This window comes from Molossus molossus, unplaced genomic scaffold (assembly GCF_014108415.1).
Source record: "Molossus molossus isolate mMolMol1 unplaced genomic scaffold, mMolMol1.p scaffold_m16_p_12, whole genome shotgun sequence".
In the NCBI taxonomy this organism is placed as follows: domain Eukaryota; kingdom Metazoa; phylum Chordata; class Mammalia; order Chiroptera; family Molossidae; genus Molossus; species Molossus molossus.
Genome location: NW_023425347.1, coordinates 8,915,499 through 8,932,964, shown reverse-complemented (window position 1 = coordinate 8,932,964; position 17,466 = coordinate 8,915,499). Strand labels below are relative to the sequence as shown.

Sequence of the window (17,466 nt, the reverse complement as noted above, 5' to 3'; positions counted from 1 at the left end):
TATAGGGTGGAAATTAGACTTTTGTCTTTTTTTAAATTTTTTTATCCTCACCCGAGGACATTTTTCCATTTTTTGTTCAGATAGAGTAGGAGGGAGGGTGGGAGGGAGGGGGGGAGAGAGGGAGAGAGAGAGAGAGAGAGAGAGAGAGAGAGAGAGAGAGAGAGAGAGAGAGAGAAACATCGATGTGAAAGGGACACATCGAGTGGTTGCCATCCACACAACCCAACCAGGGCGGGGGACAAACCGCAAGCGAGGTACATGCCCTCAGCAGGAACCGAACCCGGGTCTCTCTCGGCCACAGGCCGACGCTCTAACTGCTGAGCCAAACTGGCCAGGGCGAGGGTGGAAATTAGACTTTTGGATGAGGTCTTGACTGGGCTTCTGCATTTCTTACTCTTATCAGAAAGCATTTCATTCTGAGGCTATAGTAGGAGTATATGATTACACTAGCAAATGGATAACCAGACACACCACTTACATCTTCAGTGGCTCTCCACTGCTCTCAACACAGAATGCAAAATCCTGAGCATGGTTACAGAGATCTTCATGCTCAGTTGGATCATCTAAGCCACTCACAATGGTTCCCTTTTACTGAGAGCTGGTCTCTTTATTCACCCATAAGACCATGGTAACCATGTGTAAATGGCATATCCTGGACTCCTGGTAACAGTTTAATAGACCAAGGTGGACCCAAAATGAATTCTTTGCCAGAATGTCTGTCTCCGCAACCATCTCCCCTCACTCAAACACTGCCATCTAATGGGTTTTTAGTAAAATGACTAGTGTATTTCCATTACCTCCAAGGGTTACCTAAGTGAGCCTGGGAGAGGGGTCAGGGTCTTTGAGAGACTCAGCTCAACCTACCAACCATCACCTTGTAATATCTGGAAAAATATTTAGAATAAGTCCAAACTGTTCTACTTGGCCTTCAATGTTGCCCCCACCGATACTATTACCCAGATCTGCCTGGTGCACAAATAATAACGGTCATCAGCACGGGATAATAAAATTACTTGGGACTTCGACTCTGAGCACTGGGTGGAATCAAGACTTTGACCATTTGCAAATCTCGGGTGTTTGGGAAAGTCACCCAATTAAAGTTTCTGGTCTTCAATTTCCACACCAGCAAAACCAGGTAATGACGTACGGCGTTCTGCTCATCCACTCCTCCAGGAGCCCAGCCCCCTAGCACCTGCCCCGCCCCGGCCTCGCCCTACCCTACAGCCTCCGGCCCCCTCCTCACAATCGGCTCTTCCCCGCCCTCGGCCCTGCCCCATCTCCCCAGGCACTCCTTACCCCTCCCCACCCTGCCCCGGCCCGGCCGGAACCTATCTGGTTCCCTCCCGCCCCCAGCTCCGCCCCGCCCTCCGAGTTCCGCCCACTGCCCCGGAATCAGTGGCTGGGATGGTTGCGAGACTGGCTCCGCGCTGGTGTCTGCGTGCGCTCCGAAGGTAAGTACTGAGCCGGACACCCAAGGTCCCCCCCCATGGGACGCCGCCGGCCTTGCGGGGGTTGCAGCCTGCACTTCTCTTGTTATTTTGTGTCCATTGCATCCGAATTATGCCTTTACTCTGTTATGATTTTCCGAGAGAGTTACATCAAATGCCCTTCTGAAACGCGCACCCTCCTCCTCTGCTGGGAAGGGTCAGGAGGGCCCCTTCGGGAGGCCGGAGCTGCTGTCCTCTGTCCGCGCGTCACCCAGGCAGGCGGGCGTCCCGGCAACTCGGGCCTTCGCGCCGCCACACTTACATAAAACATCTGAAGCACACTGTTATTTGCTGAAAGCTGTAGAGACACAAGCCATTGTCGTCAATGTGGGGTCCAACCAACTATTTGCTTTTTGGAGGATACTTCTGCTGTAATGCTAAATGGTGGGGTACACAAACCATGTGAAAAACCAAACAGGAATCTATCCGTAGGAAACAAAAAGCCCTGGAACATGGTGGTTGCCTTGAGGTAATGGAGTTTCGAGTGATTTTCCCGATTTTATATATTAAACTCGTGTTTTGTAATTTTAGAAACTTTAAAATAAATAAGTTTGCATTATATTTTGTGAGAACTTTCACTTTTAGGCCTTATATGGGCATTAAAAAAATTGTTTTTTTCCTTTAGTGATTTTTTTTTTGAGAGACGGAGGGATGGACCATCGATGAGAGAGAACTGAGAGAGAACATTGATTAGCTGCCTCCTGCATGTCTCCACTGGGGATTTGGCGCACAGCCTGGGCATGTGTCCTAACTGGGAATCAAACCAGTGACCTCTTGGTGCATGGGTCGAAGCTCAGCCACTGGGCCACACTGGCCAGACTCTATGGACATTTTACATTTTCCTTTCGTTTTCTGCTTGGAACTTGCCAGATGCCAAATTCATATAGGATACAGAGTTTTTCTGGCGGGTGGGGGGGAATCAAATATTTAATATAAACTTCTTGAAAACAATTTTATTGAATTACACACTAATATGTCAAAATTTGAACCTAGACTTAATCATACTCTTTGAAAGTTATATTATTGCAGAGGAGGTGATACAGTTGCTGTATTGGGGCTTTATTTGTTGCTGCAGTCCAGCTGCAGCAGTATCCAGGGGGTCCGGAAGGTGGTAAGGCGTCTGTGGTGGGAGACAGATGACTGCATGACTCAGAGGAAGTGTGACACTGTTCCAATTTATTGCAAGTTTCTATATGCTTATATACTATATTGACATAAATTTAACATTTGAGGTTAAAGAAGCAGGGAGTTACATTCCATAGTACCAGGATGTTAGTTTCAATTTTTATCAGCATTAATTTATAACTTTTTGTGTTTATAGATACAAAGAAGGGAGTAGAGTAACCTGTAAGGTGAGGCAGAGTTTTCTATAGGCCTTTTGTCTGAGATTAATAGTTGACCTTTATATAAAATCTAGTTCTGGGTTTTTAGATTTACCTCCCTAACTCAGGACAACATTTCTTATAAAACATATTCAATTGCAATGATCGAGACTTCTTTTGTTCCTTTGTGCGTAAACACCAAGGGGGACCTTGGCATACCAATCGTTCCATGAAGGCAAGCTTGCATAAGGAACATGTAGTCCGTCTTTGTTAACTATTCTTATTCTATCTTCATTATATACTCCTGTAAAGGGCAAGGGAGGGTCAGGAATCCTTTGTATACTTCTAGCCCCTTTAGGTGGGTACCATAGTTTTCCTTTTATCCAATAAGCTATATAAGGAAACTCTTGAGCAGTGGGTAGGGGTCAATACAATTTACTTTTATTCTCTTGAAATACTCTTTCTATCTGGGGAGGAGGCACAGGAGTATAAGGTGCCTCCATTAGTTCTATCTGTCACAATTCATCCATGAATTATTTATTAGGGACTTTTGGGGGGAAATGTTTTACCTAATTGAATTAGTAAATTATTAAGACAGTCTGGACATGCAGTGTTGACTGTTTCAGGGAAAGCTGGAGTTTCTTCAGAATTTATTTGAAGAGGCATGATTTCAGATATCTTATTTATTATTCCCAGGTTAGTCATATAGTAGAATAATAATTCCCAATATTATAATTCCCGTAATACCGATTAATCCCACCCCCATGCTACGTCCTCTTCCTAGAAGATGCATTCCTTGAAGCTTTCTTCTCCATATCCGGACTTTGTCAGACAATATGGTTGGAAGAGGACGTGGCAATTTGTAACTATTATTTTAATCATCTTTGATGCCTTTAACTTTGTTATTCTAGATCATCATTGTGAACATTCATTTTTTGCTTGTGACCACAATATTGTGCACTGAATTGTCCTCTTCCCTCTGCTAACTGTGTGTTTAAAAACTTACCTGGCTGTGTTTGCTGTTTCTGATGGTGGCTGGCTACTTAAAACATCATGGGGTTAATGATGTTAATTCTCCCAATCCATGAACAGGGTATGTGCTTCCACTTTTTTATATCTTGCTCTATTTCTTTTTTCAATGACCTGTAGTTTTCTGCGAATAGGTCCTTTATTTCTTTGGTTAAGAATTAACATCATTAAAATGTCCATATTACCCAAAGCAATATATAGATTCAACACAATCCCCATCAAAATACCAATGGCATACTTCACAGAATTAGAACAATTACTTCAAAAGTTCATATGGAACCAAAAAAGGCCTCGAATAGCCACAGCAATCTTGAAAAGGAAGAACAAAGTTGGAGGGATCACAATACCAGATTTCAGGTTATACTACAAAGCCACTATAATCAAAACAGCCTGGTACTGGCACAAGAACAGGTATATAGACCAGTGGAACAGAATAGAGAACCCAGAAATGGACCCAAGGCAATATGCTCAATTAATATTTGACAAAGGTGGCAAAAGCATACAGTGGAGTAAGGACAGCCTCTTTAATAAATGGTGCTGGGAAAATTGGACAGCTACTTGCAGAAAAATGAAACTAGACCATCAACTTACACCCTACACTAGAATAAACTCAAAATGGATAAAAGACTTAAATGTAAGTCATGAATCCATAAAAATCCTAGAAGAGACTGTGGGCAACAAAATTTCAGACATCATACGCAGCAGAATTTTTACTGACACATCACCTAAGGCAATAGAAACAAAGGAGAAAATGAACACATGGGACTACATCAAACTCAAAAGCTTCTGCACAGCGAAAGATACAATCAAAACGGAAAGGCTACCCACTGTATGGGAGAGCATAATTGCCAATGATATATCAGATAAGGGGTTAATTTCCAATACATATAGAGAGTGCTCATACAACTCCACAAAAGGAAGACAAAGAATCCAATTAAAAAATGGGCAGAGGAATTAAATAGACACCTCTCCAAACAGGACATACAAACGGCTAAGAAACATACGAAGAAATGCTCATCATCACTAATCATCAGAGAGATGCAAATCAAAACAACAATGAGGTATCACCTCACACCTGTCAGAATGGCCGCCATCAACAAATCATCAAACAACAAGTGTTGGCGAGGGTGTGGAGAAAAGGGGACTCTAGTGCACTGCTGGTGGGAATGCAGACTGGTGTAGCCACTATGGAAAACAATATGGTGTCACCTCAGAAAATTAAAAATTGATCTTCCATTTGACCCAGTGATCCCACTTCTAGGAATATACCCTAAGAAGCATAAAACACCAATCAGAAAGAATATATGTACCCCCATCTTTGTAGCAGCACTATTTACAATTGCTAAGATCTGGAAACAGCCCAAGTGTCCATCAGTAGACGAATGGATAACAAAGCTGTGGTACATATACACAATGGAGTACTACGCAGCGGTAAGAAAGAAAGATCTCTTATCCTTTGAGACTACATGGAGGGACCTGGAAAGTATCATCCTAAGTGAAACAAGCCAAACAGAGAAAGACAAGTTTCATATGATCTCACTTATTTGTGGAATATAATGAACATAACAGTTTGAGGAATGGGGTAGTCCCAGAGACGCAGAAGCGGGGTACAGACTGACAATCCCCTAAGGAGTGGGGAGGTGGGGGAGGGATGAACCACAGAACTTATACGCATGTATGCATGAACAGTGGACATGGACAACAATCTGGGGAAGGGGCAGAGAGGGAGGGGAAGGGGGAATCGGGGGAAAAGGAGAAACATCTGTAACAAAAATTAATCAATAAAAAATAAATAAACAGAAAAAAAAATCATGGGGTTAGGAGTGAGTCTATGTCTGCACAGCTGGTCTTCACTGTTAAATCAGTGAGTGCAGAGGCTGTTTCTGGGCCTTGGGACACAAACTATGAAATTCTTTCTGTGCACTTTACCCCCTTGGTCTCAGTCCCCTGCTCTCTTCTACCTTGTATGCCTGTGACAAAATTTACATGGCCCTTTGGGCTCAGGCATACCTTGTTTTATTGTGCTTTATTGCACTAAACAGGTGTTGCATTCTTTTTACAAATTGAAGGCAAGACCCTCCACCAACAAAAAGATTACAACTTTCTTTATTATGAAACTCACTTTATTGCTGTGCTCTGGAACCAAATCTGCAGTATCTCTGAGGTATGCCTATATTTAACTTGAATTGCTAAAAATAAAGTGCTGGATAGTAGCTTCCTTTACTGTCATTTTTAAATTACTACATTTAGCTTCTGTGCTGATTTTCCTATATAGGGATCATTTTGGAAACCACTAACTATTTACAGCCAGATTTCTGGGACAAGTATAGGGAAAATATTTATAAAGAAACATAGCATTTTGGTATATAAGGGTTGGGAATAATTAGAAATCATTCTGCCTGTTTGCAGTCCTCTGCAGGTCATTGGTTTCCCATCACTTCAGTTGCACATGAGTGGGATAGCAATGAGAGCCAGTCAGGAGGACTTTGAAAATGCACTGAATCAAGTAAAACTGTTGAAGAAGGATCCAGGAAATGAAGTGAAACTAAAACTCTATGCACTGTATAAGCAGGTAAATAAATGCCTAAGGTCTGATATAATTTAGAGACGTTTTGAACAGATAGCTCCTCAAATAGATATGCTGTATGTTTTATTAAAATTCATCTTTAATATTTTTAAGGTTTGTATTGCTGCCTTTCATTTAAAGAGTGTATTACCCTACAAATAAAATGCCAAAGTGAAAGAATAAGTATTTGAGATTACAGAATTGCAAGGGTACAGATTCAGGCAACAATCCAAATTATATCCCAATTACAGGGTGAAGACGGGATTTTTATGAGAAAAGGAAGGGAAATGATTACATGAATAGAGGAAAGAAATTTCTATTGCTGTTGACAAGCTGAGTTACTGTTTCTGTCTTCAGAAAGAGTGCCAATCCTTCTGGTCAGGGTGTCTCTTTTCTGTTAGTTTTACAAATAATTGCTTTTGCAATTCAAAAACATTCCAAAGGTTCAAGGAGCAAGATGTGCAATCAGTTCCTCTGCAATGATTGATTTGGCTCTATTTTAAAATGGCACCACTTATGGGAACTTCTCACAGGTGTGTGTATACGTATGTTTGTATGTTATACTTTCAACCCCTATTAAGGCAAAAAGTAACCCCTCAGCATCACTCTAGAGGAAAAAAGACTTGAAGGATGTAACCAAATGTGTACATCTTATTTGGTTGCTGATTAGAATAAATCAACTGAAAAAGTTATTTTGAGAAAATTGGGGAAATTTGAATATAGACTGGGTAGTAGGTGATACCTGGAAACTGTTGTTAATAGTATTATGGTTATATAAGAAAACGTTGATTTTTTTTTTTTTTTTTTTAGAAATGCATACTGAAAATGTAAGGGTGAAATAGTATGGTGTTTGAGATTCACTAAAATAAAACAAAAGAAAGAAAAGGATGAAGGAAGCAACTATGGCAAAAATGATAGTTGTTGATTGATGAGTGTTGGGAATTCATTATAATATTTTATTTTTGTATATGTTTGAAAATTTTTACAATAAAAATTTTAAATGTGCACTGGCCAGTTTGGCTCAGCGGTTAGAGCGTTGTCCTGCGGTCCAGAGAGACCAGGGTTCACTCCCCGCTAAGGGCATGTACCTCGGTTGCAGTTTGTCCCCGGCCCTGGTTGGGTCGTGCAGGTGGCAGCCACTCGATGTGTTCCTTTCACGTCGATGTTTCTCTCTCGCTCTCTCTTCCTCTCTCTCCCTCCTGCTCTATCTGAACAAAAAATGGAAAAAATGTCCTCGGGTGAGGATATAAAAATAAATAAAATAAAATAATTTTAAATGTAAGTTTTTAAGTTGCAATGTCTAAAGACTACTCTGGGAAGTCAGCCCCTCTGGACTCCTGTGTGTTATCTGTTTCTCTCTTCCTGTGATCAGTATGAGCCTCTGCTACTTTCATATGGGTGTGTATAGCAAAGAATTTTAATTTGCCCAAAAAGATGTCTAGCCTTTGCCCTTTGCTTCTAGACAGGATTACCTTAGATTACCTAATATCTAAACCCTTGAAATGTCATGTGTCATAGGAGTGTCTGCCTGCAGAATCTAACTGTAATTTAGAGTGGGACTGGCACACGATAGTAACAATGTGATTTAGAGTGGGGCTTCAGTTACATATTCAATGGTGATGGAGCTCCCAATGAAAACTCTGAACACTGAGGCTTGAGTGAGCTTCCCTGGTGGGTGATATACATCAATTCCGGGAAAGGTACACTGTCCTGACTCCACATTGAGGGCGAAGGGGTGTTCTTCCCCAGACTTCACCTTATGCTTCTCCTCCCTTGCTGATGTTAATCTGTCTTTCCTGGCATTACACTGAAATCGTGATAATAACAGCTTTGAGTGAGTTCTGTGGGTCATTGTAGCAGATTACTGAACCTGGGGGTGGTACCAGGAGCCCCCCGACCTTGCATTTGGCATTAGAACTAGAAGTCTTGGACTATGTTGTCTCTGATTTCTGAGTTGGCTAACTTGCAGTTACTTTTGTCTGTCTTTGGACAGTCTTAGTTTCATTTACTGCCTTTGTTTCTCAAAGGTCTTCTTTCCTCTTTTACCTAATTATGCTACATAATTTAACATTTTAAATGTGGTTATTAATTGGAGTTTTAAATTGCCATTTCTGAAAAGTAGGTGACTAGGATATTTTATTCATCTTAAAACACTCACTCCACCTACCTTCAAACAAGTAAAGTCTAGTTGCTTTTTGCTTTCTACTTGCATGTCCTTTGGTTCAGTTTCCTAAGGGTCAGTTGCTCTGATAGCCCCAGCTACAACTCTGTTGCTCAGTTATCAGAAATCCTCTACTGAATTAGTCATAGTTTTTTGTATCTTTGAATGGACTTTCAGAATATACTGTGGGTGTCTAAATGTATGTTGGGCTAAATACGTTTGAAGATTGTTTGCTTGAATATTTTAATTGTATGTGAAAAATGTCATCGTCAATTTAAAACTAATGAACCATTAGAATTTTCGAAAAGGGCTTTCTCACAACCTTTATCTTGCAGTTTTTTCATATTTAGGCTGTTGTAACTTATTTTAGGGATTCATAGCCAATGGCACATTTTATCCCTCCAGGCTTTTTTCTATTTATTGTTTGTGCATTTTTAGCAACAGCATCAAAGAGAAGGAAAGTTCAAATCAATTTATGTACCTATGAAAGTATTTGGGACGGAAGGCACATTCATTCTAGTTGTGCATTTTATGAATCTTAAATTTTAAGGCTCCAATTTACATGGACATTTGGCTAAAAATTGCTCCTCTCCTTTTCACAGGCCACTGAAGGACCTTGTAATATGCCCAAACCAGGTGTATTTGACTTTATTAATAAGGCCAAATGGGATGCATGGGATGCTCTTGGCAATCTGCCCAAGGTAAATTTGTTACTTTACTTTTATTTTACTTGCTGTACTCCTAAAGGAATTTGGGTGTTTCTCATTATCAATTCTTTATAGAATAAGACTTCAAGATCTTAATGTAACTCTTGAATCAGAACTTCTGTTCTTTCTCCATTGCAAGGTACTACTTATTAGCATAGTATGTTTCTCAAGATGCTTATTTGTTGACCATGGGCTTAAGTTATTTGTCATCTTCTCTTTAGGAAACGGCCAGGCAGAACTATGTAGATTTGGTGTCCAGTTTGAGTTCTTCATCTGAGTCTTCTAACCAAGTGCAGCCTGGAACAGACAGGAAACAACAGGAATATGAAAACCTGGTGGTGACCTCTGAAGATGGCATCACAAAGATCACATTGAACCGGCCCACCAAAAAGAATGCAATCAACACTCAGGTGACATTACCTTCTCTAGATTTCTCTCCCCGCCCCCCATCTATTATCATCAAAAACTATTATGTTTCAGCATCATTCCTGTTTTTGTAAGATCTCATTTGATTTGTGCAGGAAGATTAGTAATTGTGGGCTACTTCTTCATACAACAGAGCTAGGCCTTCATTATTTAGAATTTGTGAGTTTCATGTAGGTTCTACATGCCCAGATGGAACTACAATTTTCCCAATGTTGGAAGCACAGGTAAATTAATATAAATGAAACATACATTAATATGAGAGAATGTACGTAGAGGTTCCCTAAGGTTGGTGTAGACCATCCCCAGAAGTTTCCTCGTGTCACTTAGGCTTGAGAGTGAGTACTGCTCTACCTGCCTGGAGCTTTGTTTTGTAGAATTAGAGGGAGAAAGGAGAGAAGGACTCCGTCTTAAATCGATTATAACCTATCTCTGCTTGAAATGTGCTACTTCATAAAAACAACTTTAGTCTTTGAATTTGTCACTGAATTACAATGATAATAAAAATAAGCACATTAGTTCTTTTCCCTTGAAAAAAAATTATAGGGAGTTAATTGGAAACTTTATGAGAGGGCTGTAACCCTTTTCATTGGGTTTATCATCTACATCGTAGTAGAAAGAGCATACTAAGTTAGTTTTTAAGAATTTCATAAAGTTGGATATGTGCCATTCAATTAATAAAACATTTGGTTCTCAACCAGTTTTTCCTTTTATCCTGACTCATTTCTTTATTATCATGGTAATAATAATAAATACTGGCTACTCTTTACAGAGCTTAATATGTGTCAGCCCTTTCCACAAATAGGTTTGTTTAATCCCCACAAGAAGCCTACTCTTATTATTTAACAATAAAATAATTGAGTTAAGTGGTAACCTAATTGTTCAAATTCACATAACAAATATGCAGGAAAACCTAACTTGAAACCCTGTTGTATCCATCTCCTAATCTTGGCTCTTGCCAGTTACCCTGTCCTGTTGTGTCATCATAACTATAATAATAATGGAATGACTTCCTCATTCCCTCCCTCAGTGGAAATGATTTTACCTTTATTCATATATTTTGAAAAGTTCATACATTTTTTTCTCAGTGTCTATGTATCTGTAGGTATCAGTCCTCTTCATCATTCTTTCCCACATTCAAGTCTCACCTAAGATAGTAATTATGCCTGTTTTAAATGCGTTAAAAGCTATAACAACTACGCATCCAAGATTTTCAGATGCTTTTTATTTAAAATATTGGGCCTATTGTCTTTCACTGTCTTTACAATATCTTGGCAATCCCAGCCTTTTAACATCATTAACATTTCCCAGACTGACTACCTGGGACACTCGTGCTCTTTCTTGATGTTGCAGTTGAAAAACTGCTTTGAGGAAATCTTTCTCTGACCGCCTCCCATCATATCCACCCTAGCTAAATATCAGCGCCTTCTCTGAGCTTCCTGCTACTTTGTACTTTCTACCCATTTTAGAGCAAACCTTTCTATTCCAAAAGCTTGTCTTATTTGTTCACTTTTGGAAAAAAGTGGATATATCCCCCAGCATCTACTTAGTACTTGGTACATAATATAAGTAATTGTAAAAGGAATGAAAATCCTTTCAAGTGTATTGGGCTGGCCTTTTGATTATTTAAATACAACCAACATAAACGTTTGGCATTTTGCAGAGTGTAGGCTTGCAGACTAGCATTTAGGGAATCTACTGGGTGATGGTTGTGATTTTCAGGGTCCTTTTTCTCATCTTCCTCCTTTCATACAGATGTATCAAGAAATCATACTTGCACTTAAAGCTGCAAGCAATGATGACTCAATCTTAACTGTTGTAACAGGTAAGACATTTTCTTATATATATGTATTTTTTTAATAGGAGAACATTAAAGTTTAATACATGCGCGTGGGGAATTCACATAGACATGAAAAATCCATGAAAATTCTAAAGACAGTCAGGCAACATTGGATATATAAGACACTTTGGACAATGGAAAAAAGGGGTATGATGGGCTATTAGATTTCAGAAATAAGATGAGTGATTTACATGTAGTTGAGGAAGAGCAAAACTTCTCTTGGATTTCTTTTTTTTTTAATCCTCACCTGGGGACATTTTTCCACTTTTTTTTCCGATAGAGTAGGAGGGGGAGAGAGAGAGAGAAACTTCGATGTGAAAGGGACACCTCGAGTGGTTGCCACCCACACGACCCAACCAGGGCCGGGGACCAACTGCAGCTGAGGTACACGCCCTGGCGGGAACCAAACCCGGGTCTTTTTGGACAGCAGGCCTACGCTCTAACCACTGAGCAAAACTGGCTGGGGCTAGATTTCTTAATTAAATTTCTATTTTGGGGGATTTCCTACTAGGTAGGAAATTGAGTAGTATATAAGTTCTAAGATCTTTTCCAGTACTAAGTTACTCTAATGCTTAAATATATGAAAAATGTAATAGACACAAAATTGATATCTGTAAAAAGTAGATACAAATTGGTAAGAAAAGTATTATTGGTACTAAAATTGAGTATTTACCAAAGGGAAAGGTCTTATAAGAAAGATAATCTTTGCAGCATTACTTTTAGTTGTAAAGATGTCAAAACATTCCAAATATATTGCCATAATAAAGTAATAAATTATAGAACATTCACTAGACTGTATATTGTACAAGCATTTAAATTTTCTTTTCTTTAGTGGTTTATTGATTTTTATTGATTTTAGTGATTTATTGACTCAGTGGTTTATTTATTTTTAAAGAGAGAGGAAGGGAGAGGGAGAGAGGGAGACAAAAATCAGACAGAGAACATCAATTGGCTGCCTCCTACATGCCCCTTACCGGGGATTTGACCCACAACCTGGGCATGTGCCTTGACCAAGAATCAAACTGGCAACCTCTTGTGTATAGGTCGATGCTCAACCACTGAGCCACATCAGCCAGGCTGCACAAGCATTTAAAAATATTTGTTGGTCTTTACAAAATGTTTAAGATATAAAAAGCATTAAAAATTATATCAGTACTGTGATTATAACCAGAAAATATAATGGATGCCCATGATGCCCATGGACCTAGGCTGATGAGAACATGGAAAATGAGTCATTGGATTTGCTCTGACCAGTTTGACTCAGTGGTTTGAGGGTCGGCCTACACCCAGGTTGCAATTTGTCCCCAGCCCTGATCTGGTCATGCAGGAGGCAACCAGTCGATGTCTCTCTTCCCCTCTCCCTCCCTTCTGTTCTATCTGAAGATAAATGGAAGAAAATCCTCAGGTGAGGATTAAAAAAAGAAAAGAATGTCATTGTATTTGGAAGGGGCACTATGATGCATAGTGGGGACTCAGATCGACTTGAGAATAAATTCTGGATTCACTCCTTACTACCTGTGGGTGACCTCTGCTTCTGAATGGAGAAGACAGTGTTTTACTAACCCCAATGAATGGTTTAGATGATGACATGAGATAATGCAGGTAAGGAGCAAGGCACACAGACACTTGTTAGAGAAGTCGCTATTACTGTTTGTAGGCATGGCCGAAGCAGGAGTGATTTTATTTTTTAATTTTCATTAAAATTTGTAAAATAAAGATTACCTAGAGATATCAGAGAGCTTTCAGTAAAAAAAAATAGAGGGGGAGCCCTCGCTGGTTTATCTCAGTGGTTAGAGCATCAGCCCTAGCACTGAAGGGTCATTGTCAAGGGCACACACCTGGGTTGCAGGTGTGATCCCCAGCCCTCGTCCAGAGGCAACCAATCCATGTCTCTCTCTCACATTGATGCTTCTCTCTCCTCCCTCCCCGTCTCTCCCCCTCCCCCTCCCCGCTTCTCCCCCTCCCCCGTCTGTCCCCCTCCCCCTCCCTCTCTCCTCCGGTCCCCCCTCCCTCCCTTCCTGTCTATCTAAAAACCAATGGAAAAATATCCTCAGGTGAGGATTAATAAAAAAATAAATCAATAAATAAAATTTAAAAACCAAAGAATCTGGAAGATACATAACAAAACTAAATCTCTCCTTGGAACCCGAATCCTGCTCCCTAGAAAAATTCAGTTTTCCTTGATACCTTCCAGAAAGTTTCTGTGTATATACAAGCATGTGTGTGTGTGTGTGTGTTTTCTTCCACTTTAAAAAAAGGAAACATATGATATACCCATATAATACCCACCTTTCTTTCTTAACATTTCCTGAAAAATTGTTCCACCAGTACATACACTTTTAAATTTTTATCTTCAGGACTACAAAGTATTAAATTATTTGGATTTCATCATTTATTTCATCATTCTACTATTGATGACATATAGATTGTACTTAGTCTCTTGCTATTGAAATGGTGTTGCAGTGAATTCCCTTGGATGTATGTCTTTCAACTAACGTGCAAAATATCTATAAGCTATATTCCTAAAAGTAAAATTCCTGAGTTTAATAACAATGATAATAATGGTTAATATTTATATGATACTTCCTGTTTAGCAGGCACTCTAAGCACCTTAATTCTTTTAAACTTTTCTTTCCATTTTTTAATTTTTCTAAGCTTTCTCGTATCAACTCCATGAGGCTAGGCCCTATTATTACTCTAATTTGTAGTTGATAAACTGTAAAGATTAACTTTTGATAAAAAGTGCTTTTACTAGTTATTTTCTATATATTCTCCACTTTTGGTTTCTATTTCCTCTTTGATCTAAGCATTACATAATAATAGTTCCTTTAATTTCCAGAAAGTTTTTTGGGGGTTTCCATTTCTGTTGTTAATTCCTAACTTATTATAATCAGAGATTATCAGTTTTACAAATTTTACTTTTTTAGAATCTATTAAAATTTAGTGTATGGCTAAAATTTAGTGTATGGATGGCTATCTATTGAAATCTGTCTTGAAGATAAAGAAGTAAAAAATGACCATTTTTGTATATCATCCAGGAGCACTTCAAAAGTAAGTTCTGTGCTATTTGAAATATGTGATAATGTACAATATAATAAATCACATGAACATTTTTAATTAAGTTTATTCTTTTTTTTTTTTGGTATGTGCCCCTAGTGGGAACTGAACCCGGGACTCTCTGGTCCACAGGCTGACACTCCAACTGCTGAGCCAAACCAGCCGGGGCAGTAAGTTTATTCTTTTAAAAACTTTTTTAATCCTTACCCAAGGAAATTTTTTTTTTTTTTTTACGGAGAAAGAGAGAAACACCTATATAAGAGAAAAACATCGATCAGTACTCTTCCGTATGCATCCCAATCAGGGAATGAATCCGCACCTGTTTGGTGTATGGGATGATGCTCCAACCAGTGGAGCCACCCAGCCAGAATTACTCTCTTTTTTGTTGTTTATTGTTAATCCTAACCCAAGAATTTTTTCCCATTGATTTTTAGATAGAGTGGAAGGGAGGGAGGGAGAGAGAGAAGAAACATCAATGTGAGAGAGACATATCTATCGGTTGCCTCCCACACAACTCCAACCAGGGCCAGGGATTGAACCTGCAACCCAGGTACATGCCCTTGACTGGGAATCAAACCCACACTTTGGTCCAAGAGCCAATGCTCTAACCACTAAGCCAAACCTGCCAGGGCTGTTTTTTTTTCTTGATCATCACCTGAGGACATTTTTACATTCATTTTCAGATAGAGCAAGAGGGAGAGGGGGGAAGAGAGAGAGAGAAACATCGATGTGAGAGAGACACATCAACTGGTTGCCACCCACACAACTCCAACCAGGGCCAGGAACAAACAGCAACCAAGGTACATGCTCTTATCGGGAACCGAACCCAGGACTCTCTGGTCTGCGCACCAATGCTCTAACCCTTGAGCAAACCGACCAGAGCCAGAGCTTTATTTTAAAGGTTTAGAATTTAAAATATCAGTTGGACTTACCTTTCTAATTTATATTATTTTGATTCCCCAAATTTTGTTTTTTCTTCTAATGACTCTCTTGGACTGAAAAAAATGAATTAAAAGCCTCTATTACTATTGTGTTTCTTTCAGTCTCTCCCTTGTGTCCAAAGGGGGGAAAAAGCTTTTGCTCTAACGCAGGTTTTTATCTTTTTTTTACTAATTTATTTTTGTTACAGATGTTTCTTCTTTTTACCCCATTGACTCCCTTCTCCTGATCCTGCGCCCCCCCTTCGCCCCCAGCATTGTTGTCTATGTCCACTGGTTACACATACATGCATGTAAGTTCTTTGGTTTACCTCTTCCCTCCACCTGCCCCCCCAACCATCCCTCTCTTCTCAGGTTTGTCAGTCTGCACTCTACTTCTATGTCGCTGGGTCTATTTTGTTTATCAGCTTATTTTGTTCATTATGTACTACAAATAAGTGACATCATGTGATATTTGTCTTCTCTGATTGGCTTACTTTGCTTAGCATAATTTTCTCCAGGTCCCTCCATGTCATCTCAAAGGATAAGACATCTTTCTTTCTTTCTTTTTTTCTTTCTTTCTTTCTTTCTTTCTTTCTTTCTTTCTTTCTTTCTTTCTTTCTTTCCTCACCCGAGGACATTTTTTTTATTATTATTTTTTGTTCAGATAGAGCAGGAGGGAGAGAGAGGGAGAGAGAGAGAGAGAGAGAGAAGCATCTACGTAAAAGGTACACATTGAGTGGCTGCCACCCACACAACCCAATCAGGGCCGGGACAAACTGCAACTGAGGTAACGTGCCCTTAGCGGGAACCGAACCCAGGTCTCTCTGGACCGCAGGCCAATGCTCTAACCGCTGAGCCAAACCGGCCAGGGCGATCTTTTTTCTTATAGCTGCATAGTATTCCATTATATATATGTACCACAGCTTTTTTATCCACTCATCTATTGATGGACACTTGGGCTATACCCAGATATTAGCAATTGTAAATAGTGCTGCTATGAACATAGGGGTACATATATTCTTTCTGATCGGTGTTTCAGGCTTCTTAGGGTATATTCCTAGAAGTGGGATCACTGGGTCAAATGGCAGATAAATTTATAATTTCTTGAGGAAACACCATAGTGTTTTCAATAGTGGCTGCACCAGTCTCCATTCCCACCAGCAGTGTACTAGAGTCCCCTTTTCTCTAACCCTCACCAGCACTGTTGTGTGATGCTCTGTTGATGGTAGCCATTCTGATAGGTGTGAGGCGATACTTTATTGTCATTTTAATTTGCATCTTTCTGAAGGTTAGTGACGCTGAGCATTTTTTCATGTGTCTTGGCCATCTGTATGTCCTGTTTGAAGAGGTGTCTATTTGGGTTCTCTGCCCTTTTTTTTTTAATCCTCACCTGAGGATTTTTTTTTATTTTTTATTCAGACAGAGTGGGAGGGAGAGAGAGGAATACAGAGAGAGAGAGAGAGAAACATCGACGTGAAAGGTACACATCAAGTGACTGCCACCCACACGACCCAACCAGGGCCGGGGACAAACTGGAACTGAGGTATGTGCCCCTAGTGGGAACCGAACCCAGGTCTCTCTGGACCGTAGGCCGACGCTCTAACCACTGATCCAAACCGGCCAGGGCTCTGCCCATTTTTTAATAGGATTCTTTGTCTTCCTTTTGTTGAGTTATGTGAATACTCTATATATTTTGGAAATTAACCCATTATCTGATGTATGGTTGGCTATTATGCTCTCCCATACAGTGAGTTCCTTTTCCATTTTGATGCTTGTTTTTTTGTTTTTTGGGTTTTTCTTGTTTTTGTTTTTGATGTGAAGCTTTTTAGTTTGATGTAGTCCCATGTATTACTTTTTTCCTTTGTTTCTCTTGCCTTAGGCATTGTATCAGTGAAAATTCTGCTGCATGTGATGTCGGAAATTTTGTTCCCCTCATTTTCCTCTAGGATTTTTA

At 39.7% G+C, this 17,466-nt stretch overlaps 1 protein-coding gene across 1 annotated transcript in view; it reads left to right on the top strand.

Moving 5' to 3' along the window:
• The first annotated feature begins 1,403 nt into the window (after positions 1–1,403).
• Positions 1,404–17,466, top strand: part of ECI2 (enoyl-CoA delta isomerase 2) — a 33,509-nt gene continuing 17,446 nt past the window's right edge. Inside the window, exons 1-5 of the mRNA XM_036255812.1 lie at positions 1,404–1,451; positions 6,248–6,410; positions 9,168–9,266; positions 9,494–9,682; positions 11,451–11,520. Coding sequence (XP_036111705.1) covers positions 1,405–1,451; positions 6,248–6,410; positions 9,168–9,266; positions 9,494–9,682; positions 11,451–11,520 — 568 coding nt within the window. The 5' untranslated portion in view covers position 1,404. The remainder of the gene's footprint in view (positions 1,452–6,247; positions 6,411–9,167; positions 9,267–9,493; positions 9,683–11,450; positions 11,521–17,466) is intronic.